The following is a 23,763-nucleotide window of genomic DNA, read 5'->3' on the forward strand; positions in this document are numbered from 1 at the left end:
GTCGGTTTCCTAGGGCTGCACCGCCAAATGACCACAAACCAAGTGGGTTAAAACACGGGCGTTCATTTTCTCACGGTTCTGGATGCTAGACGTTCAGAGTCAAGGTGTGGGTAGGGCTTGTTCCTTTGTGAGGCCGTGAGGGAGGACCAGCTTCACACCTCCCTGCTAGGGTCTGCCGGCTGCTGGCAGTGCTCAGGGTTCCTTGACTTACAGACACGTGGCCCCATGTCTCCTTCATGTGACGTTCTCCCTGTGATTTCCGTGTGTCTATCTCTGTCCAAACTTCCCTTTTCTCGTAAGAACACCCATCATTAGATTAGGGTCCCCTAACCCAGGAGGACCTCATCTTAACTATATCATCAAACACCCATTTCCAAAGAAGGTCACATCATAGGTACCTGGACTGAGAACTTCAACGTGGCTTTTTCCGGGGGGGGGCGGGGAATGGGGTGGTATTGCTCTAATCCTCAGACTAAACTGAGACACAGAGTAACTTCCACAAAGGTACACAGAAAATAGGTGGTATAACTCAGTATTTAATCTGTCTTGATCTAATTATTACCACTTAATAATTGCTTGTACCAGGCCCTCTGCTGGGTGCTTCATTTTCATTTCTAATCCTCCTATCAACTGTATAGATTTATTATCCCCCATTTTACAAACAGAGGCACAGATCGTCGAAGTATCTCTCCCAGAGCCACACAAATACAAAGCGGTAGACCTGGGAATCGACCCAATAATTCTCACCCAAGCCAACCCACTAGGACATCTTTGAGATGACTCATCCCTCCTCACTCCACGTCCCCTGGTATAACTCCCTGCCTGCAGCTGAGAGCCACAACTGTAAGCGACACGTTACTGGAATTCTTCAAGCAACGGTGTAAAGGCCAAAGTAATCACTGGGATCCCAGCACTGCCACTCGAGGCCTCACGGTGGATGATAGCCTGATGAGAAAGACCAAGTCCTCATCTTCCTTCTGGCGGCCAGGGAAGAGTTACGTGGAAAAACTAGGACAATGAGTAAATCCCATTAAAAAGCAACATATTTCACAGTGAATCACTTCCCTGCAGACTGCTGCCCGTGCGTGGAGGTGGCTTCTTTGTTCTAACAGGCACCTTGCGGGGAAAACCCGTCTAATACCACGTGGGGAGGAACCACGTCTCAGCCAAGCCCATAGAATGGTTATTTATATTGCCTCGATATGCCTCAAAATAAAAAGTCAAAAGCATCACTTCCTGGCAGCTGCCATGCCCTCTTCCTCAACATCAAAGATGTGTCTCCCACACATACACATACCAGTGCCTTACAAACACAGCAGCCCGAACACAGAGCCCTTCAAGCAATGCATAAGCCACAGAAACTTCCTCAAATCAATGCAAGAGACTGAGAAGGCACTCAGCCCCATGCCACGAACTGAGGCTTGGATCGCACTTACCAGTTAGAAATTGGTTTCTTTCGCTTGTATTGTCTCCAAAAGATACCACATAGGTAGGGGCTAGGATCACGGGGTTTGGAGGCAGGCAGACTCGAGAGCCAACTCCAGCTGTCCCGTGCACTACCTGTGGGTTGTTCCTCTTCTCTCAGCCTGTTTTCTTACTTGTGAAATGAAGACACTGACATGAATCTCACAGACAGGTGATATTAACATACCATGCCGATCCTTGACTCCCAAGAGGGAATATAAACTATGGGCAAGAATAAAACACTGCTTTAAATTTGACTTTGTTTATCTCATCCCATGGACCTAAATTTATATTTAAAAGAGACCTAGCTTAAATAATGAGTGAGCGCACAGCTCTGGATGCATCTGGGATGGGAAAACAAGTGACAGAAGGAGAAGATACCAGATTGGTGGGAGACACTCATTTCTTTCATGAGCTCGATATTATTCCACTGAATACCACACACACACACACACACACACACACACACACACGCACACACGCATGCACTGGATGGGATTAGGGGAGGACCAGTACCACTCTACAGCCTGCCTGTACTGTTTGAGAAGTTCATCTGAATACGTTTAGTTAGGGCACATGAACCCCAGGGGATATGACACTTGTGCTCCAGGCTGAAGATGTTCCAGGAAGGAATCCAGGCCCAGGGCCCTTCTCAAGTAGGAGAAAGAATGTAGCAGGTAAAACAAAAAAACAGACTCCCATGTCTCAAGAAAGCATAGTGATTCCTTTAACCTCTTAAGGTGATGTCTGTGATTTTAATGTTATTACTAGTATTTTACTAGTAATTACTAGTATTTTAATGTTATTACAGTATTTTCTGCAAACACTTTACGTTCAGTGTTGTATGTATGAGACTACATCCTAAAGGGCAGGTGTGAAGTTCTACTCATCCATGCCTCCCTTGACTTGGTGTGGGGAAGAGAGATAACAAAGATGTGCACTTCTGAGAGCGCCACGTAGAGGTGACTGCGTCAAGCAGGGCCTCCGGGCACGGCTAAGCAACTCAAGCTCATCTCGAAATAGATGTAACCGCAGAAACAACGTACACTCTCCATACGAACCCTGGAACGAGCCGAGTCTGTAACACTGATACAATTACAAAATGGCATTTAAGGCGGAAAAAACTTCCGAGCAGATAGATTGTGGGTCGCACTTTTGTTCATTGGAAGTACCGATCCATTTCACAAGACAAACTTTACAGGAAGAGGAACGGAGTCATCTGTCTTGTCAGTGATAATTCATAAAAAAAAAATAGGATCCGATATTAGGTATACACAACCACTCAAATACAATTTAGGAAGTATCCGAAAAACTCTTTAAAAAAAACAGTAGCAGCAAAAACATTGAACATGTGTAAACAAAACCACCAGTAACAAGTTAATGCTTAATAACAATCTGAATTCTTTTGAAAACATTAAATATATGTAATATCGGCCATTCTTAATATACAATACTCAAAATCTAAAACAATGTTATCAATAATAGACACAAATTGGTGTTACGAGGCATACTGAAGAGTCTTTTTCACAATGCTCGGGGCATCATGATGCCGCAGAGGGTAAACTTTCCGAAAGTCTTCTCCTAGCTGTGATCCTCGCACACCGGGGGCACCCGGACGACTGGAAACACCGCTTGTGAAAGCAGGCTCTACACCCTATGAGCAGAGGGGACAGCTATCAGCAAAGGGGCTGTCTTGCTTGCTCACGTATGTACAGATGGTCATCCCCATCCCGGGGAGAGAGGTGGTCTGAACCCAGAAACCAGAGTCATCCGACAAGAAATGAGGCAGGTTGAAACTAAGCGATTATGAAGTCCCCACTAAGTCATGGACCTGAGGCTGAGAGAGCCTGATACTATAGTGCCCCCAGATCTGCCCAAAGACTGTTCCCTCAGCTGCTGACAGCTGAGGAGGTGGCCCTCACTGGAAATGGCCCTAACTGGAGAGAGCTGCCTCCCTCAAGGTCATCTCTGCATGCGGACACTGGCTCGCATCTGGTGGGTGACTGGTCAACCCTGGGTTTAAAGGCTTGGCTGGTCCCTGACCGACTATGTGACGACAGTGAAGGCCACCCTGCTCCAGAGTGCCCTGAGATGTGCTAAGCCTTCAAGGCCACCATATCCAGCTCAACTCGTCCCTCTGCCAAGCCCTGTTGACTTCACGCTCCCACGGGTGCTGAGCCTGACATGCCCCAGTGAGCTTTCTGCTTGCAAACCTGTGGCTTGGAGTTTGTCTGCTGGGGAGCCTCTCCTGCGATACAGCCTAATGATTCTGCCTAACAGGTTAGCGGAGACAGCGCTGGAGGGGGTCAAAGAGGAGGAGCAGCTCTTACCAAGGGTAAAGGCAGAATGCATTGCCAGATTGCTCCCATGAAACGGTTTAGAGATCACGGGACTTCCTGGAGGGTTAACACATACAGTAAAACAAGGTCTAAAAATCTCTTCTGCGAAGAGCCAGATAGCAAATGCATTAGGTCTTTTGGGCTACACGGTCTCCACAACAACTCCACAATCTGCCAGTGCAGCGCAAAAGAAGCCAGAGACAGCACCTCAGCCTTAGGCATGATTGTGATCCAATCCCATAACTGGGGCAGTGGCTGTGGAGTGCTTGCCCTGCTGTAAAAGAAGTGGGGCACGGGCCAGAGGGGAACCACTCTTCTCTCCAAACGCTGTACAGGAAGGCCTCACCCTTCATCCCTGCCCCACCCACACACTCCTCCCCATGCACCCCAAATTCCATTAGCTCCCATCCAACATACAAGCACACACCAGCATCATATACTTCAAACAACACTGGGCTTAAGTTATTAAGTTGCCCTTAAGTTAATTTTCTGTTTCGGTTATTAAGCTGTTAGTAAGCTTACGTTATGAAGCTATGAAGATACCTGAACATCTTCTACACGTTTCGGTCTGAAATGGGAAGATGACCGCGGCACTCTGACAAAATTCACAAATGAAGCCCTTTCCTTGACACAGCTGTAAGAGAAGGAGCCGGAGAGTTACTATCCTCATTGGCAATGTTTCTTTTGATGGAGAAGCCAGGTTCCTACTTTGCAGAACTTTACACACGTCAGTTTTAAGTGTCTGTAATTGCAGCCTCTAGAAGGAACAGGATGCTATCTCACGCTATAGTAAATGGATTCGAATGGAACATGCACATGTGTGTGTTGCACCGAGAAATTTCACATCGAGGTAGTTTGAGGCACCGGGAAAGGTCATGATTTTACATATGTGCTTTTAAATGATCTGATTTTGTTTCTGAGGGCTGCACTACAATTCTTGAATTCATGTGGACACAGAGCTCTTGTTGCACTGGATCCCGAGTCCACATGGCTGTACTTGGCACGTCAGGGCAGACGGGAGTCAAGGAAGGCCCCAAGCAGGGCTTGGTTCCCTAGGAAGGCACTTGGCTCAGGCCTGCATCCCGGCCCTGCCACCTGCCAGGGCTGTCACCGAATCGCTCTGAACCTGATCTCTCATCTGGGAAGGGCGCTCCCAGCACTTTCCGCAGGATTTGTGGGGTTAAAAGGGGGTGACGTGTAGAACACCCGCCACAGGTCCTGATGTGGAAGGGACAGCTTGGGGACACACCAGTTCCAGGTGAACCCTTACCTCACAGCCGGCCACATGTGCGAGGGAAGCTTTTAGAATGTCCTTGAGCAAGGGCAACAGCAGCTTTTTCTTGACCCTGACCAGATCGTCCAGGGAGAACAGGTGGAGCTCATTAGTCAAGTGCCTCGGCACCTGCTCAAACTCCTTTAACGTGCTGCCAGAGAGGAAACAAAGAGTAATTCAGGCACCCACCCACACAGCGGTGGGGACACAAGAGGGTGGGGGGCAGGCAGTTGTTGTTTCTGGCACTCACACTTCATTTTTTTGAGCTCAATTAAAAAAAAAAAAAAGCCCAAGAGCAAGTTAGCCTTACTCACCACCTTACGTTTTGCAAGTCTGTTTGGAAGCCAGGAACTTAAAATTCTACAAAAGCGGATTTCAGAAGGCTGAACCAGCAGAAAAACACGCCTCTCGCAGCCTGCCCATGGGCAGGGTTTCGCTGAGCGAAAGACAACTGCAAATCTATTTTTCGAGACGTAAAAACCTATAACTGAGATAACAAGCACTACCTTGTTCATTTCAGCTCAATTTCAACCATCAGCAGGTGGACCCTTGTCCCAGCCAGCAGGAGAATCACCGCTCACAGGCAGGTGTGGGACTCCCCTCATCCACGAGTCCAGCACACAGCCTAAGGCTCGAGCATCCAACTGTGAGCCGATCACAGCCTCCTGTGTGTCCCAAGGACATTCAAAACTGAACATAACTTTCTCCGACTCCTACTCATCTCCTTCTGAATTTCCTAAATCAGTCAGTGGCATCACCATGCACTGCATTCCCAAGCCAGCCGCTGCCTACCCTGGATTTGACATTCCAGTAACGCCAGGCTGTGTTGAATTCTCCATGCAGCCAGGGGTGCTGGCCCCCCGAGGCTTCCTCTTCCCGGGGGATCCCTGACCCTTCTTCTTCAGTCCAACTCGCTCTTCAAGCTCAGGCTTAGGAAGCCTCATGGTCCTCTTCCCCACCCCACCCCTTCAGACACCTTTTCTGCATCCTCAGGGCACCCTGCGTATGTGTTTAACACACAAGATCTGTTTGTGCTTTTTCCCTGGTCTTAGCATGAGACCTTATCTGAAGCAGAGAAAAGAAAATTTCAAGAAATTTTTGTAGACAGTAATAATTGTGGGTATTGTTACATATAACAATATGTTACAGACAAGAAAACTGAGAGCCTGAGAAGTAATTAACCTGTCACACCAAGGCCATGAGGTAGGTACAGGTTAGGCCCAATGACTACCGGAGACATGCTCCTCCCCAAGAAATTTAATTCAAAAGCAATACGTTATCATTAAATAAAGATCAGAAACTGAACGAAGCTTTAAAACAAAACAATATTTTAGAGACTATGATCCCACCTACTATAACAAATAATCTTAACCCCTTGAGTAACAACCTCTTTTTCCACTTAAAAAATTCTATCTCTGTCAATGAATTCATGCCCATACCTCTATGGCCATGGCTTCCAGAAATTCCAGCTCTAGAAATTAATCCTAAGGACGTATTTATGGACGTGCACAGAGATTCAGCTAAAACCTAGTTTTTTAATAACACAAGACATTAAAAACCTATCTAAATATCTATTAGGTATTAAAATCTACTGGGTTTAATATCTATAAGGATATTAAAAATCTATTTTAACATTAAGATATTAAAATCTATTAGATAAAAAAAATCTATGAATAAGAGAATAATACTTAAATCAATACCACGTCCTAGTATAGAATACTATACAACCAATGACAGTTCGACATGCTCCTCTATCGGGGGTTTTTAAAAGGCCGTTGATAACACCCATGCTCATAGCAACACTATTCACATCAGCTAGAAGGTGGATGGAAGCAACGTTTCTGGTGATGAATGCGTACACAAAATGTGGCAGATACATACAATGGAATCTTTTTCAGCCCTAAAAAAGGAAGGGAGTCCTGACACGTGCTACAACACAGGTGCAACCTCAAGGGCATTCTGCTGGGTGCGATAAGCCAGTCACAAAAGGAAAGATGCTGTGTGACTGTCCTATTATGAGGTACCCGCGGTCATCAACTTCATAGAGACAGTAAGTAGGATGGTGGTTGCCAGGCGCTACAGGGGCGGGGTGGGAGGGGGGAAGAGAGAGTTACTGCTCAATGGATGTAGAATTTCAGTTTCGCAAGATACAAAAAGTTCTGTGCTTGGATGGCGGTGACGGTTGCCGAAGAATGTGCATGTACTTAAGGGCACGGAATTGTGCCCTTAAAATGGTTAAGACGGTGTATTTGGTTACGTGTATTTTATCACAACTGAAAACTAGAGTGATTTCATCCCTGTACTGGCCAATTCTTCTAACACGTTACATTCACTGCTAGTGAGCCAGAAGGTTTAGTGACTTTAACAATACGGTCTGCATCACCAAGGGGAGACCGAAGTAGGTGCTGTGCTAAGGGGCCCTGTGGACTGGGGGAGCTGGGACCAGGTGGCACACAGGGGACTGGCAGGTATGTGGGGGCGCCCAGCCCTCCTGGACCCAGGCCTGGCCTGTCCCAGCCAAACACTAGTACCTTTCAGCAAACCGGCAGGTCCTCAACAGCTTCTTGATATGAAAAAGTTGCTCCCGGGTTTCCTAAAGGAAGACACCAAACGGGGGGGGGGAAGTTAATGTGATAAATGACACAGAAAATGTAGAAGTTAAGTCTAAATGTTATTTCTCACTTTGAAAGGCTACAACTCTATAAAACAAGTCTTTGAAGTAAACAGTCGATATAGCAGGGGTTCGTGACTGAGTCCAGAGATCCGCAGAGGGTCCAGGATGGACCCAACTATTGTGGGGCCTGAAGCTTACATAACCGTTGGGGGGGGGCCCTCTTTGAGGAGAACACAAAACTATGCACAAAAAATGGAGATCCCGCCATTTGTGACAACATGGGTGAACCTGGGGGGCATTATGTTAAGTGAAATAAGTTAGACAGAGAAAGGAAAAAGCTGCATGGGCCTCACTTCTATGTGGAATCTTAAAAGGTCAAATACACAGAAGCAGATAGTTGTTGAACAGAAGCTACCGGGGCGGGGTGGGGGGTGGGGAGGTGGGGCAAATGGGAAGACATCGGTCAAAGGGAACGAAGTTGGGGTTCTGTCGGATGAGTAAGTCTAGAGATCTAATAGATGGTATGATGACTATAGTTAATCATAAGTGTATTGAATACTGGAAACTCTGGAAACTTCCTGAGAGAGTAAATTTCAGGTGCTCCCACCATACACACACACACACACACACACACACACACACACACAAAAGGTGGCTGCAAGGAGATGGATAGGTTAATTAGCTTGAGTGGTGATTATTTCACTTGTATTTGTATATCAAATTATCATGCTGTATACCTGAAATATAAACAATTTTATTTTGAAAATAATAATAAACAAATTTCAAAAGCTACGTGTACGTGCAGAACTATGCATAAATATAAAATGTGGTACGGGGTCTTGGAAAAGGCCCTGAAGCTGACGCTCCATCCGCTGGTGGTAAACCCGCCCCTTGGAGGGTCTGTCTGGGTCCCTTGAGACGGTGGCATCTGCCATCGCAGGGCCCTCCGAGCCTCTGGCCCGGCCTCCCCCCAGCAGAGGCAGCCGCTCACCCTCACTCTGTCTAGCTCCTTGGCCTTGGCATACAGGCTGTGGCCAACGCTCAGCAAATTGAAAACCGGCTGGTGCCACAGGCCGTCCAGCAGCCGTTTGGAGAAATTGCTGACGTAGTACTTCCTGAAGTCCCACAAGGTGAGGATCCGGGCAGGGATGTAGGTCTCCGCGTAGGAGTGACAGCAGTCACAGAAGTACTTCCCCAGGTATTCGCAGTACCGCAGCCGCTTCACAAACTCTGCAGGGCACACGGAGGGTGAGCACACGGGACGTGAGCGCAGCTCGCCTGGGCTGGCAACGTACCCTCCTCCACCCCTACTTCCCCTTCCCACCCCACGTTCAAGACTGCTGGGTTTGTGCCGCGAGCACCATACTCCACCTCACAGCGCCTGGGAAAGATCCGGTGGGGACTGAAGGCCGTGGGGACTGGAGGCCACGCATTACGGCCGCTCATGAGCTTTGCTTTGTGGAAACAGTTGTCAGAAAAACAGAAACCTCCCCAAACACTCCTGAATTTGGAAGATGGGCATTGTAAACTGCAGTGGAGCCAAAAGAACATGAGATTCGGAGTGCGGAAATCTGGTGGGAGTCCAGACTCTGTCTCCCTCTGGCAGGCGGCCTGAGGGCTGGCCGGAATCGCTTCAAGCTAACTGTCCTGAGGCCATAAGAAGCCAACTCAGAACCAGATGCCAGGATATCTCACATAACGAAAAGTGCTTTGTAAATTGTAAAGCACAATATGTACACAGTTAGGGAGTGACACCCAAAAAAACTTCCTGGATAAATCAGTGAGAAAAAAAAAAAAACACAAAAATGCACAAAGGATGGGAATAGGCGATACAGGGAAACACGGAATGCAAATAGCCAGTAATGACGTTGAGAAACGACCTCAGTAACAAAGACGTGTGTTAGCAGAGCGAACTCCTTGGTTTTGCATCAGACTGTCACAAATTTAGAGCATCCAGAGCAGGTGAGGTACCGGGGTGGGCACTCACAGGGCTGACAGGAGGCTACTGTTCAGGAAGAAAGTTCCATGATACACTTTAATTCTTCAACATGCGGCAGGAATCCTACTTCTGTGACACCAGACAGAAGTGCTAACATGCACGCGTGGAGACATAGAAAAGTGTTCATTATAGCACATTTATAGTGGAGGGGGTAGCAATCTAAATACACATTAAGAAGCAACTAGTTAAGGAAGTATGATGCACTCCACAGTGAAATGCCAGAGAGCCTACGAGATACATTTTAGCCCATGGGCAGTGAGCGCCCAGTTACAAATATGTATAATGTGATCTTGATTTTGTTTTGAAAAATACACAGGCACAGTCCAAGAGGATCCCCACCAAAAAGGCGATAGTGACTACTTCTGGGGCGGTGGGGGAGAAGGGTTTTTGTTCTTCACATTTTTCGAATTTGGTAAAATGAACACACATGGCTTTCAGAAATATAGCTAGCAAAATACACTGACAAGCAAAAAGCACAGAGACAAATGCAATACATACTTGGGTGCCTACCACTCAGTTAAAGAAGGCAACAATTCAGTTAAGTCTCCTGCGTGTCCCTCCCTCGATATCGAGTCTAAGATGAGCAAGGCTGATATTTACATGCGCCATTTAACTCATGGGTTTCTTTGTCATTTAAATACCATAAGGCATCATAGACATATTAGATGATACATCTTGTGAAGATTAAGTGAAACTGTGGATGGGAAAGCAGCCACCACAGAACCTGGCACACTGCAGATTCTACATCCAGCTTCCTTAAATACCAGCTTCAAAAACAAACAAGGCCACTTATGTCTTCATGAAATGTTGCCTGAAGGATACTTTATACACCATGTGCTTTCCATGAGTTAGGTACATGGTTATTCCTATTTGCTTCTGCACACGTATTTCCAAAAAATAAAGAAAGAACGAAAAATAAATAAGGCCCGAGTGCCTGCAGGAGCAAATGTTTATCGAACGCTTACTCCGTGTCTTACGCTGGTTAAAAAAAAAAGAGGCAGGGACTATTACTTTCCCTATTTCGCTGATGAGAGCACAGCCGGTGAAGTTAAGCCACATGCCAGAGACACACAAACAGTAAGCAGGCAAGTGGGATTCCCCCTCACATCTGGCCTGACGCTCTAGCTTTTGGCCATTATATCCCACTCTTCCTCTGCTGCATTGGATGAGGGCAAGGGCGAAGAGCTAATAATGCCTTTGCTCCTGCCCAAATTATTCCTCCGACCCAGGTCACACCCAGTGTGATTCTTAATGATTCTTATTATTTACAATAGTTTATGTTCTACAAAGTTGCCTTGAATACCGAATTAGTGAGTACTGAAGGGCGTCCCAGAGTAAAATACAGGGCTAGATTCCTGTGAGCCTCTAGTAACAATATTTTTGCCAACCGATCAATATATAATCTTGTTTTTTGTGTGTTTTCTGATTAATGATACCTTATTTAATGTATTTTGTTAGGGCGCACCTGGGTGGCTCAGTCGACTAAGCGTCTGACTCCTGATTTCAGCTAAAGTCATGATCTCACGGTTCATGAAATCGAGCCCCGGCGTCAGGCTCTGTGCTGACAGCGTGGAGCCTGCTTGGGATTCTCTCCCCCTCTCTCTTTGCCCTTTTCCACTCATGTGCACGTGTGCTGTCTCTCTTAAATAAATAAGCTTAAAAAATACACATATATATTTTTTTTATTTATATCATTGAATTCAGGGCCAACAGCACTGTAACTCATGCCCGAATGAAGCTTATCTGATGTATGTACATTTTCCATAAAGCAAATCACAACCTTCTTGGGCTTAGTAACACTACACAGCACTTTAGCACTACATGTGGGGGGTGTTTAAAACAGCTAAATCACCGACAAAAAAAGGCAAAAGTGTGAAAAAAGAAACGGGGGGGGGTGCTAAATAAACCACAAGAAGACCTTGTTTACAGTACGAGAGATAAAAAAGAAGGCAGAGCATTGCCTTCTTCAGCTTCGGCTGCAAACGTGTGCTTCGGGGCAACTCAAATTTCGGGCGACTCAAAGTTTTGGTGTTTTGTGCATATCTGTGCTTGACTATGAAAACACCATGAGTCATGATTTTGTGGTCACAAATAAATTTTATCGAGTAGATGATTTTGCAAATATGGAATCACAAATACTCAGGTTCAACTATAAATACGTGTGTACAGACGTCTCTCTGGGGTTGATGAATTATCATTAAGACCTTAAGAGCTCATGTTTATGTCTGACTTCTCAAATTTGAAATCTGGAGAAGTCTTTTGCATTGTGTCTACTTCCCGCCCTGGATTAAGATTTCTGATTTGGCAGATAATGAGTATTACTTCGCTTGTGACGGGGCCTTGATACATTTTATATAAAATGGGCAAAATGAGGTATACTCTGACCCTTCCACTCACCATTTCTGATCAAACTTAGCAAAATGGGAAGAGGAGGGGGGCAGAAGGAGACAGTACATGTTCCTGATGTAATTCATCTTCCCCTAACATCTACTTTCCCAACATTTCAATACCTAGTCGCTCACTCATCGAATTTCATTGAATATATACTAAGCACTACTCTGTCCATACAGAATCAATTACGTCTACCTCTCTTGGTTTCTTCAGTCCGTTCATTCAAACAGAGCAAAACAATGTATCCTAAACCAGTGGTTCCGGGCCAGGAGTAATTTTTTTCTCCCTAAGAACATTCGGAGATATCTGGGGACAGTTTCACGGAGCCACTGGCGACCTCTAGTGATGCTACTGGATGCCCTACAATGCACAGGACGGCCCTGGATGACAAAGTCAGTGGTCCTGAGGTTGAGAAATCCTGCTCTAAACCAGAACTGCTCTCAGCTGAGGAAAAGGCAAGGTCACAGAAAAATAAATAGGAAGGAAAAATTCCAGAATAGTGTTGTCCCACAGAACTTTCTGTGAGGATGGAAATGTTCTAAGCCCGTGCCCTCCAACAGACCAGTTACTAGCCCCATGAGGCTACTGAGCACTTGCAATGTAGCTAGCATGCTTGAGGAACTGGATTTTTAACTTTATTTATTCACTCATTTATAAATTTTTAAAATATATTTACTTATTTATTTTTATTTTCTTTTCGATGTTTATTTTTGAGAGAGAAAAAGAGACAGGGCACGAGCCTGGGGAGGGGCAGAGAGAGAGAGAGGGAGGGAGACACAGAATCTGAAGCAGGCTCCAGGCTCTGAGCTGTCAGCACAGAGCCTGACGTGGGACTCGAACCCATGAACAGCAACATCATGGCCTGAGCCAAAATCAGATGCTTAACCAACTGAGCCACCCAGGTGTCCCTGGATTTTTAACTTTAATTAATCAGTTGAGCGACTGACTCTTGATTTCAGCTCAGTTCTTGATCTTGTGGTTTGTGAGTTCGAGCTCCACAATGGGCTCCGTGCTGACAGTGTGGAGCCTGCTTGGGATTCTCTCTCTCTCTCTCTCTCTCTCTCTCTCTCTCTCTCTCTGTCTCTCTCAAAATAAACTTCAAAAAAACCCCATTTAATTAATTTAAATTAAATTTTAAATAGCCACATGAGCTAGTGACTACCATGTTGGATAGTGCAGTTCTAGAATAAAGGTGGCTAAAGAGAAATGATAGTTAAATGCAACGTATTAAACATGGTTAGAGTCTGGATGGAAAAATTAGCTATAATGACATCTTGAGAACAGCAGGTGAATATGGATTGGTATGAGAGAATATTAGAGAGTTGTTATTAACTTTCCTTGGTATGCTAACTGTTCATCATCCTTACTTTTAAAACATGCTGAAGCATTAAAGGGTAAAACGTCATGTTGTCCGTTCACTTTTCAAATGGTTCAGGGTGTGTGAGATTGGAGGAGACGGAGGAGACCTGACAACTAAATGCCATGTGCAATTCTAGGTCATTGGTGAAATCTGAATGAAGTCTGTGGTTGAGTTCATAGACGTGTACCAATGCTAAGTTCTTAGTTTTAATGATCATATTCTCATTTTTGTAAGATGTTAACATTAGGAAAAGCTGGGTGAAGGAAATACGGAATGCCCCCGTACCATTTTTGCAACTCTTCTGTAAGTCTAAATCTATCTTAAAATAAAGAGTCAAAATATATCCTAAGAACTATATAGGAAGCTCATAGGAAAAGTCCAAAATTGCCTACATTGGCTGATAATGTATCTACTCTCTGTGCCCTGGGTACCTCTTCAGCATGTGTTCTCCTGTCCTCATTACTCTCCAGTCACACAGGACTTCTCTGCCATTGCTGCAGGCCCTTTGCTCATGGTGACCCCTAACCCTTCCCAACACACACACACACACACACACACACACACACACACACACACACGCTTCTGGGGCCCATCACTTCCATGCAGAACTTCTCACTCCCAGCCCCACGAGCCCAGATTCAGTTCCTGTGCTGTAAATCCCACAACACTCTTGACTTTCTATTTTGTTACAAACGTTGCTGATGTCTACGCCTTCCTGTAAGCAGGCTCCATGGGTGAAGGACCACAATCATGTCACCAGGGCAGGCATACATCTCCACAGTTGAACAAGCTTGGGGAAATACTTAAAAAGTTGGTGGAATCACAGTCACATGTTCATAGTTTCTGACTCATGCTCTCAATCATGCAGATACTGAGGCACCAGGATATAGTGGTTAACCAAATAGACGTGGTCCCTACTAAACTAGCCGGGAGGCTGAGTCACTTAAAGAAAACTAGTTATAACTGTGAAGAATGGCGGGCCCAGAATCCCAGACAGATTTCTGTTTTCTATTTTTATTTCTTGAGGGGGAGGTCCCCAAAGTCTTTTTCTTTCCAACACTTTCCATCAAAGGCCAAGGGACCCTTTCCAGCAAAGCTTCTCTTCCCTGCCTTCCACAGGTCAGGCCTATGGCTACCCTCAGAAGCAGAACAAGAGATTCCTAGTCTGGAGTGGGCAATTTGCATTTCTGCCTGGAAGAAGCCTGATCTTCTAGGCTTTGGCTCACCCAGGAATGATCCCCTCAGGCCACCTCCTCAAACCCTCTCAGAGGAGTTTGGCTAGCTCCTTGATAGGCCATTCAATCATTCAACAAGTTTCTTTTAAGGAACAACCACGCACCAGGTGCTCTTGTAGGAGCATGTGAATGAAACAGACAACATGTCTGTCCTCAGGGAACTTAGAATCTAGACAGGGACACAGACAATGGTAAGAAAAACCAGTAAAATCTTTTAAGTTTCTTTTAAGGAACAACCACGTACCAGGTGCTCTTGTAGGAGCAGTGAATGAAACAGACAACACGTCTGTCCTCAGGGAACTTAGAATCTAGACAGGGACACAGACAATGGTAAGAAAAACCAGTAAAATCTAAAAGAATATTTTAGCAAGATAAGTACTGGAATAAAAATCGAAAGGAAGGGTAATGTAGAGTACACATGGATGTTGGTGGCCAGGAGTGTGGCAAGGCAGACAGTTTCAAAAGGGCAGCCAGAGAAAACCTCATTAATTTCTGAATGAAGATGTGAGGGAAGTAAGGGAGCCAGCCATGCGGATGTCATTCTAAGGGGAGAAAACCACAGATGAAAATCCCTAAGTCAGCAGTGAGCCTGCCTCCTTTAAGAAAAAGCCGGGAGGCCATGTGGCTGGAGCTGAGTGCCCTAGGGGATGAGGCCGAGAGGTAACAGGCCCACCAATGGTCTTATAAGGCCCACTTACAGCCTTGTAAGTTACGATGGCTTCTTCGCGGAAGAGAGGGCAACTCTCTTGAGTTAGATAAGAATTGTGAAGTTCCTAGAACAACTCCTCATCAAAGGCATCTCTCATAAAAACAACGCGCTCTCCAACTTTGCTCCCCTTTGCCCTGTGACCGAACACTAAGCAGGTGATGCATTGTCCATACTTACTAGGTTCTATTGGAGTTCCACAGCCAGCACATAAAAAATTCTGGGCTGCTACCACGAGATCCCTCCTGAGTACAGAAAATGATGACGGTTACATTTCAGAAATGGTCAACAGAGCATTTCTCAACTGATTAGAAAAGAAATTGACATCACGGTACTTGTCTTGGCTTGGAGCCTTAATTTTGTCACTTTTCATCTGGAGAAAAAATAGGATTATTTGATAGAGTTTTTTATTCTAGAGTTGAGATTGGTGGGTCTTCTGAAAGCCCCAGCTACCACCAAAGCAGAAGTAAGTCTCATGAATAACTCTTCCGCAATGGGATCTTTAGAGACTTCTCGCTGTGAGGGCACAGGTTCCTTATCAGACAGAATTTAAGACACATAATGCATTGGAGAAAGTTCAGGGAGACGAAACACCAAGAAGTAATGCACTTGGGAAGTTGACAAATGGATCCAAAGAAATTCAGATGAGTAAGAGGCAATAGAAGACAGAAGTATCAGACGTTTCTGGTGAGAGACAGTCTACTGGAGGGTTTTCTATTGAACTATTGATTTCACAACTTCACATGTGATTTGGAAATATGAAGAAAGTTATAAAATTTTTTTACAGTTTGGGGTCAGCAAAAAAGGTCGAGGTAAAAATGTACAGAACCCTACCCATGTCCCTTAGAGAGGACATAGGGAAATGTTAGAGAAGAGTCACCCCTTGCTAAGGAAAGTGACCCCTTGCAAGTCCTGGAGAAGGAGCTCTTCTGCCCGAGCCACCCCAGAGACCTTCCTGGCATTCTCTTAAAAGAAAACGTAACACAGAGCCTAGAAGGCACTTCCATGGGACCCGGGCAATAACCTTCACCATCCCTTCTTTACACTGTAGTTTGGGTGCCACATTAAATACAAGCCAAGAGGAATGGAAAGACTGTAACTGGTTAAAAAATGTCCCCCTGTCGGGGTGCCTGGGTGCCTCAGTTGGTTAAGCGTCCGACTCTTGGCTTCAGCTCAGGTCATGATCCCACGGGTCTGTGGGTTCCAGCCCTGCATCGAGCTCCAGGCTGACAGCGTGGAGCCTGCTTGGGATTCTCCCCACCCCCCACTCTCTGTCCCTCTCCTGCTCACACTCTCTCTCTCTCTTAAAATAAAATAAATAAACTTTATAAATAAATAAATAAATAAATAAATAAATAAATTTGTTGTATATGGTTTTTAAGGTTCAATATTAGCTACTTAAAGAATATCCCCTTTAAACCTACTTGATTTTTAATTGCTATATAATGTACATAATTAAGGACATAGTTAAACTCTCAACTTGTCAAACCTACCCCCAAGCCCTCCAAAACCCATGATAAACAGGGTGCTAAGAAGCTAATTCAGAAAAATATGCCCAACTTTTCCTATTCCTAAAACAAAACTTCCTTTGTCCCCTGGTGTGTTATTTTTTCCCCTTCCTCAACTTCCACGAAGAGGAAGCCATGGCTCCACGAGTGGGGGCCATCTCGACTTGTGCTACCTGGATTGGAGGCCCAAGCAGCAACCTGGACTTACTTGAGTGGTGGGTGAACACTGAATATGATTTGAAATCTAGGGGGCGTCCAGTCTTCAGCCCCTCTGATCCTCGACTTAAATTTAATTTCCTGAACTACATCCACGCTGGATTCAAAGTCTTTTCGGACACGCTCTTCATTCACAACCTGCACGACACAGAAGAGAATTTCAGAGCAACTTGAACAAGCACATTCCAGGAACTGAAATAAAAAGAACGTTCGCGTGTGTTTCCAGCATTAAAATTTGCCACGAAAAATTGAAACTGCTTTCAACTGAACTAAAGGAGCCCTCCCTGTATCTAAAGCCATCTGCAGACATGCTTGAAACACCACCCAGCTGAGATCACTTTTCCTCGTGTTTTCAGTAGTTCACTTGTTTCCAGACTTCAAATTACTGGAAGTAGGTCATTGCGACCTGGAATGCTTTTATGCACAGCAGAAGCCTTACCCCTCTTAGTCAAGAGGCTGAGACCAATTCCAACCAGAAACCCCAGCTGTTGTCAGACTTCCCCAGAAAAAGCTCTTTTAAGACCATTTCCCTGCTTAAAAATGTCCAGTGGCTCCCCTCTGAACCACTCAAGTTTCTTACTAGCATTTAAAATTCAAACTTGTTGGGGCGCCTGGGTGTTATCAGTCAGTTAAGCGTCAGACTTCGGCTCAGATCATGATCTCACAGTTCGTGAGTTCGAGCCCCGCACTGGACTCTGTGCTGACAGCTCAGAGCCTGGAGCCTGCTTTGGATTCTGTGTCTCTTTCACTCTCTGCCCCTTCCCTGCTTATGCTCTGTCTCTCTCTGTCTCAAAAATAAATAGAACATTAAAAAAAATTAAAATAAAATAAAATAAAATAAACATAATAGCAGCATCTACCTAATAGGATACTTAGAAGGATGAAAAATGTGAAATGCTGAATCCCCTGGTGCATAATAAACACTCAATAAATGTCAGATTCATTCTTTGTTTCAAGTGTCCCGGCAACACCCGGCCACCATACAAGGAAACGCATAAATGTCTGAAGTGAACGGCAGCCAAAATGAGAATTAAGGAACTTCCAATTCAAGGCCAACTAATTTTGGTACTTACCATCGAGCCAGCTGCATTCAGAGAACCTGCCAGCTGATGATTAACTTCTGACAACACCCAGCACTTCCGGAATACTCGGTACAACTCTTTGGCTATTCGCTCAGCAGAATTGAAGTTTGGCTCATAAGTGACACTGAAAGGTACAAGATGCCAAAAGGGGAAAACTATACTCATGAGCAGTATGTTGTGTCTTTGTGTTTTCAACTATCCTTCTCACTCCTAAAACTCAGAAGATGTGTCACGCAGGAGACCAGGCATCTATACCCGTTGGATGTCTTATTCAATGCAGTTCCTCCGTGCTCAACAGAGCAGCTTTTATTTATTGAGGGTACCAAGACGAGGAAACGTGGTTAAAGAGCACTGGATTTGGAGTCCGAAGACCTGAGTTCAAGTCCTACCTCCGCTATTTAACAGCATTATGTCCTGAGGCACACTGGGTCTGAGCCTGTTTCCCATCTATAAAATGGGGTTAAAAACTCTGCCCAGCTTGATTCAATGAGACTGTATACCAAAGTCTTTTAAACGCTATTAAATAAAAACTGTAGAAAGCTCTATAGAAACTTTATCGGTGATTGTTTCATTGCTAATTACTAATCCCTATCATTGGAACTGGCTGAACTTGGTCCAAGATGTCAGAGGCTTGGTGTTCATAGTGCCTCAGAGGTAATGGCCCAGGGGTCTAGGTGCAGCGGGACACAGAAGACAGATACCTCTTAGAGGAGTTGCAGGGGCATCCACAGGTTTCTGTGATATTGTTAAACTCACCAACTTCTGCAAGCAAATAAAAGAAAGGGTATTAAAGTCTTTCGGTCTGTTTGGCTCGTTCATACCCAATTTTATAAGAACACAAAAATAAATGCCTGCATCTCAGAAAGAAGTCGGTATTCAGCATCTTAATACTTCAGGTTCTCTGGGTTTCTATCATGAGACTACAGCTAAGGACCAGAGATGGGATTTCAAAATATACTCACCTGGGACTCCACGAGAATATGATGGAGGGGCCAGATACCAGACCATAATGAGTATCTGCTTTTGCGTTCAATTCTACAAGTCAGATGACAGACTGGTTATCAAGACATCCGAAATAAGAAGGACATCTTATTATTTTTTTAAATCAGGGTCACAGTCTGATCTTGAGAGAAGTCTCTCTGAAAGCCACTACCATGCAATATCACCTGTGATGCATGTCAATATGTGTGTGCAGGGGAGGGGAAGTACCGAGTCTTAGCTGGTGAGTTTCCAAATCTTACCTACGACAACAAAGTCATCGAAGTCACATTTACAGCCTTCTTTGAGCACATCACAGTAAGAGGGGGTCCCAGCCACTGGGCTGCCCTGTAACACAGCACAGCCTAGAAAAAGAAATGAAGGGAGTTTCACCAACAAGGAGAAAAGGAAAAACTGCACAACCTGTCATAGTCAATGAACTAGAAACTGGGGAACAAAATGGGCCGAGAGTTTACTTTAAAAGAGTTTAAAAATCCAGCTTTAAGAATTATAAAATGCAGGGGCGCCTGGGTGGCTCAGCTGGTGAAGCATCCGACTTCATCTCAGGTCATGACCTTGCGGTTCATGAGTTCGAGCCCCATGTTGGGCTCTGTCCTGACAGCTTGGAGCCTGGAGCCTGCTTTGGATTCTATGTCTCCCTCTCTGCCTCTGCTCCTCCCCTGCTTGTGCTCTCTCTCTCTCTCTCTCTCTCTCTCTCTCAAAAATGAATAAACATTAAAAAAAAGAATTAAAAGATGTAGAGAGCTATTTTTGTGTTGTTTTTGCATTCACTGTGACTCAGAAAGCAGACTGATGAGTATATATGATGAGGGGGTCCCTAAGAGTAAGCTGCCTACTTTGATGTGTGTTTGAAATTTTCCATAATACACAATTTTTTTAAAAAATGAAAGAGGGCAAAAATCAGCTTCAGAGTGACGCAAAGAGCATAAGCGACACAAATGTTGTGCTGGGTAGAAGAGTGTCCCCCCAAAATACATACCCACCCAGTGAATGTGACCTTATTTGGAATCAGGGTCTTTGCGGACGTGGTCAAGTTAAGGGGAGGTCCTACCGGATTAGGGTGAGCTCTAAATCCAATGTGACTGGTATTAACATAATGAGGGAAATTTGCATCCAGACATTGCTAAACCAGGAGAAGGCCCAGTGGAGGCGGAGAATGGAGTGATGTGTCTCACACATAAACCAAGGACAGGCTAGGAGCACCAGTAACCACCGGAGGCTGGAAGAGGCAAGGAACGGGTTCTCCCTCAGAGCCTCCATGAGGAACCAAGCCTTTCAACAACTTCATTGCTGACTTCTGGCCTCCAAAACCGTGAGATGATACATCTTCCGTTGTTTTAAGCTCCCCACGCTTTTTGTGGTATCTTGTTAAAGCAACTATAGGAAACTACTACAAATATGTCCATGCTTTTCTTTCCCGAATGCTAGTGTGGGGTATTATCCTTAGAGTGTCATTGAAAAGCAAAAAAAAAAAAAAAAAAAAAAATGGGGGCACCTGGGTGGCTCAGTCAGTTAAGCATCCGACTTTGGCTCAGGTCATGATCTCATGGTTTGTGAGTTCGAGCCCCACGTCAGGCTCTGCGCTGACAAGTTGGGAGCCTGGAGCCTGCTTCGGATTCTGTGTCTCCCTCTCTCTCTGCCCCTCCCCCGCTCGAGCTCTATCTTTCCCTCTCTCTCTCAAAAGTAAACATTAAAAAAATTTTTTAAGTGAAAAATGCAGACTTTGATCATAAAGGAGCTATTTGCAGCCCATTTAAGATATTAAAATATTGAAGGCTACCTAAATGACAAATATTAGTGCACTGATTTCACAAATTATGTTATTGACTCAAGAAATAGCATCCTGGAAAAATGTGAAAACTGTAACAACACGGAAAGCTGTATATGAAATACTGTTAATGCAATCATATTATGAATACAATTACATTAATAGGAGTATATAATCACTACAAAACTATATTCATTTGAATAAATGTGAGAGAAAAACACAGAGAAATGTTTGGGTTTCTATTGCTTAGGGAAAAATTCTAGCCCTCAGGTTACGCAGAGGTTATGTGCGTGGGCTTTGCAGTGAACTAGCCAAGGTTTAAAACCACACTGTCCGATCCTAGCTATGTGACTATGGATAACCAACTTCTTGGCTTTGGTTTCCTTCTGGGTAAAATAGGGGTAACTTCCCCTAGCTCTCTGTGCTTCCTGGCACCCTTTTGACGATGATCCACAGTAACATACATTCACACTTAGTACAAACACAAAAATCTATACCACTGATACAAAATAATAATAATAAAAGTTCCAGGAAGCATTGCTCACTCTAGGTGAGGGGAATGCGGATACTTTCTATTCTTTGGTTTGTGTTTAAATGCTCTCAAGACCCACCTGTTAACTTGAAGAATACTGACCTACCCCGACGGAGTGGCATCTCTCACCATAAATGTCACAGGAGAGACACTTAATAAAGGATGCGTATTTTTATCGGGGTGGTAGAAATGTTTTACGGTTTCATTTCACATATTTACATTCACATTAAAAAAAACTGAGCTAGACACGAGCTTCCACTCAACCATTCAACAAATATTTATAAAATACCGATTTTGAGGAAGGCACCAAGCTGAAGGCAAATTCAAATAAGACAAATACTTACCCAACAATGAGATTAAAACCTCATAAGGAGCTGAGACACGGACACACATAACTGTAAGAAAACACAAGAAGGCGGGGCTCCACACCGTGCAACTCCGGGAGGGACTGAGGCACGCACGTGGACAATTATAGAAAGTTCTGGAGCACAATTTATGCTTAACTCTGTATGAATGGTGCCCCTGCCCCGTGATGCAAATCTGGGAGCCTGTCACAGTGCTGGCGGCAGGAGACTGCTTTCAAGGATGGGAGGGATGAAAGAACTAACGGGAAGTTCCTGGGGAACCAGCATTCCAGGGGAGCCTAGACCAAGCTAAGGGAGGAAGGCAAGAGCTTGGGAGACATGACCACTGTCAACTTTGACAGGCCAGGATTACTGAAGCCCATGGGAAATGGCGGGAGATGCCTGCTGGAAAGGCACGGAGAAGCTGCATCCCACGAGGCTAAAAAGTCCAGGATAAAATGTGGCACAAAGTCAGCAGGCCATCTTAGAGGAGCACAAGTCGTCCTAGGAAGCCAGATGTGTGCAGCATTCAAGGAAAGGAAAGAGGCTGTGAGTAAAGAGACAATCAAAGACAGCAAATGTGCACTGAGCACCTAACTGCACTTCCCATCGAATGACTGGCCAGCAGTGGCTGAGGTGGTCCAGGTCAAAGGCAGGAATAGGGAACGACTGGAGGGGATGTCACGATTACCGAAAAGTCAGGGCCGATCTGTTCACTAGAAGCAGGGCAGGGACACAGGCACAAAGAAGAAACAGTCAAAGATAAAGTACAAGAGTTACTGAAACAGGAATCGTTTCTTTTCTCTCCAGGAGTGGCCTCAGTGGGGATGATGGTCCAAATCACATTCCCTCGCTCCCCTGGCCACGGCCGGCTGACCAGTTGGGGGCGCCCAATCAGAGCCCGCCCCCGCACGCACCCTTCCCTGCGAACGTGGACCTGGGGTCCTTGCAAGACCGGGTTGAGCTGTGAGGTCCCGGCCGGCAGTCAGGAAGACCACAGAGCTGCAGAGCAGAAACCAGATACTGCACGAGGAGGAGAAGTCAGGCTGCAGGAAAGGAGAACAAAGTAATTGCACAACGTGATAAGAGACCACGGGACCCCAGAAAGGCCAGATCCTCCACACTGGTCATTCTGTGGTTCCCACCACTGGGTTCACTGAGGATGCTCTGTATCCTCAATTTGAGCCAGGGAGTGCATTCAACAGCCATCGATGGTACATAGGTTTTGTGCCAGGCATTGTGCTACACGGTATTGCCTGGAGTGAGTTCTCCCCTCATTACCGTAAGGCTCCTGATTAAGACGCTCAAGTCAAGGAAATCAAGACGAAAGGCATCTTTTTTTTTTTTTTTGAAAGGAAGGGGGTTGTGAGGAATAGATAACTAGTGTAGACACGTTAAGTTAGTTTAGTTACCTGCCAACCAGCTAAGCAGGTCCCCGCAGTATGGAACAAACACTTGTCCGAGAGGGACGGGAGGGGAAACCCAGATTTGGGAGATATTAGGGGAGAATCATGGAAAGATACCGCAGGAGACAACATCTCCCAGGACGTGAATATAGAGAAAGAATCTAGGACTGAAGCAGGACTCCCATTTAGGAAGTGGTAGGAAAACGACACGCCCTAACTTCAGTTCTCGGCTGAGGTACCCTCCTCTCCAGGAAGGATTCCCCGGTTGCCACAGCAAGGCCCGCTCCTCCTGCTCTGGGGCCCGCTGCATGGGGCCCCTGCCTCCGCTACCAGGCTGACCCCACACAACAGTCCTCGGTGTCTATCCAGCTCCCGCAGGGATGTTCCTTGAGGGATGTAATAATGTATCTTGTTGCCTGTTGATTCCGGCATCCAGGATCTCAGAATCCTGGTTTGTGGAATGAATGAAAAGAGGTCTACTTGGAAAAAAGAAGCAATGTGTGAGAAGAGCTGGCGGAAGGCCACGT

The 23,763-nt window shown here is 45.3% G+C and overlaps 1 protein-coding gene across 9 annotated transcripts in view; it reads right to left on the minus strand.

Annotated features, from left to right (window-relative positions):
- Positions 1–2,199: 2,199 nt before the first annotated feature.
- The window catches only part of RUBCNL (rubicon like autophagy enhancer), a 37,763-nt gene continuing 16,199 nt past the window's right edge, over positions 2,200–23,763 (minus strand). For 7 of the 9 annotated variants that reach the window (XM_019447552.2, XM_019447547.2, XM_053899426.1 and 4 more), the window contains 11 exons: positions 19,429–19,530; positions 18,889–18,949; positions 18,179–18,311; positions 17,098–17,243; positions 15,562–15,626; positions 8,682–8,920; positions 7,608–7,669; positions 5,074–5,227; positions 4,347–4,437; positions 3,795–3,860; positions 2,200–3,118 (listed from right to left, as the gene is read on the minus strand). In XM_019447552.2, the coding sequence (XP_019303097.2) occupies positions 3,006–3,118; positions 3,795–3,860; positions 4,347–4,437; positions 5,074–5,227; positions 7,608–7,669; positions 8,682–8,920; positions 15,562–15,626; positions 17,098–17,243; positions 18,179–18,311; positions 18,889–18,949; positions 19,429–19,530 (1,232 nt within the window). In that variant the 3' untranslated portion in view covers positions 2,200–3,005. Of the gene's footprint in view, positions 3,119–3,794; positions 3,861–4,325; positions 4,438–5,073; positions 5,228–7,607; positions 7,670–8,681; positions 8,921–15,561; positions 15,627–17,097; positions 17,244–18,178; positions 18,312–18,888; positions 18,950–19,428; positions 19,531–23,763 lie in introns of all 9 variants that reach the window. The other 2 variants (XM_053899429.1, XM_053899432.1) reach the window with 2 other exon arrangements.

This window comes from Panthera pardus, unplaced genomic scaffold (assembly GCF_024362965.1).
Source record: "Panthera pardus isolate Hobbes unplaced genomic scaffold, ASM2436296v1 HiC_scaffold_1, whole genome shotgun sequence".
Taxonomy (NCBI): Eukaryota; Metazoa; Chordata; class Mammalia; order Carnivora; family Felidae; genus Panthera; species Panthera pardus.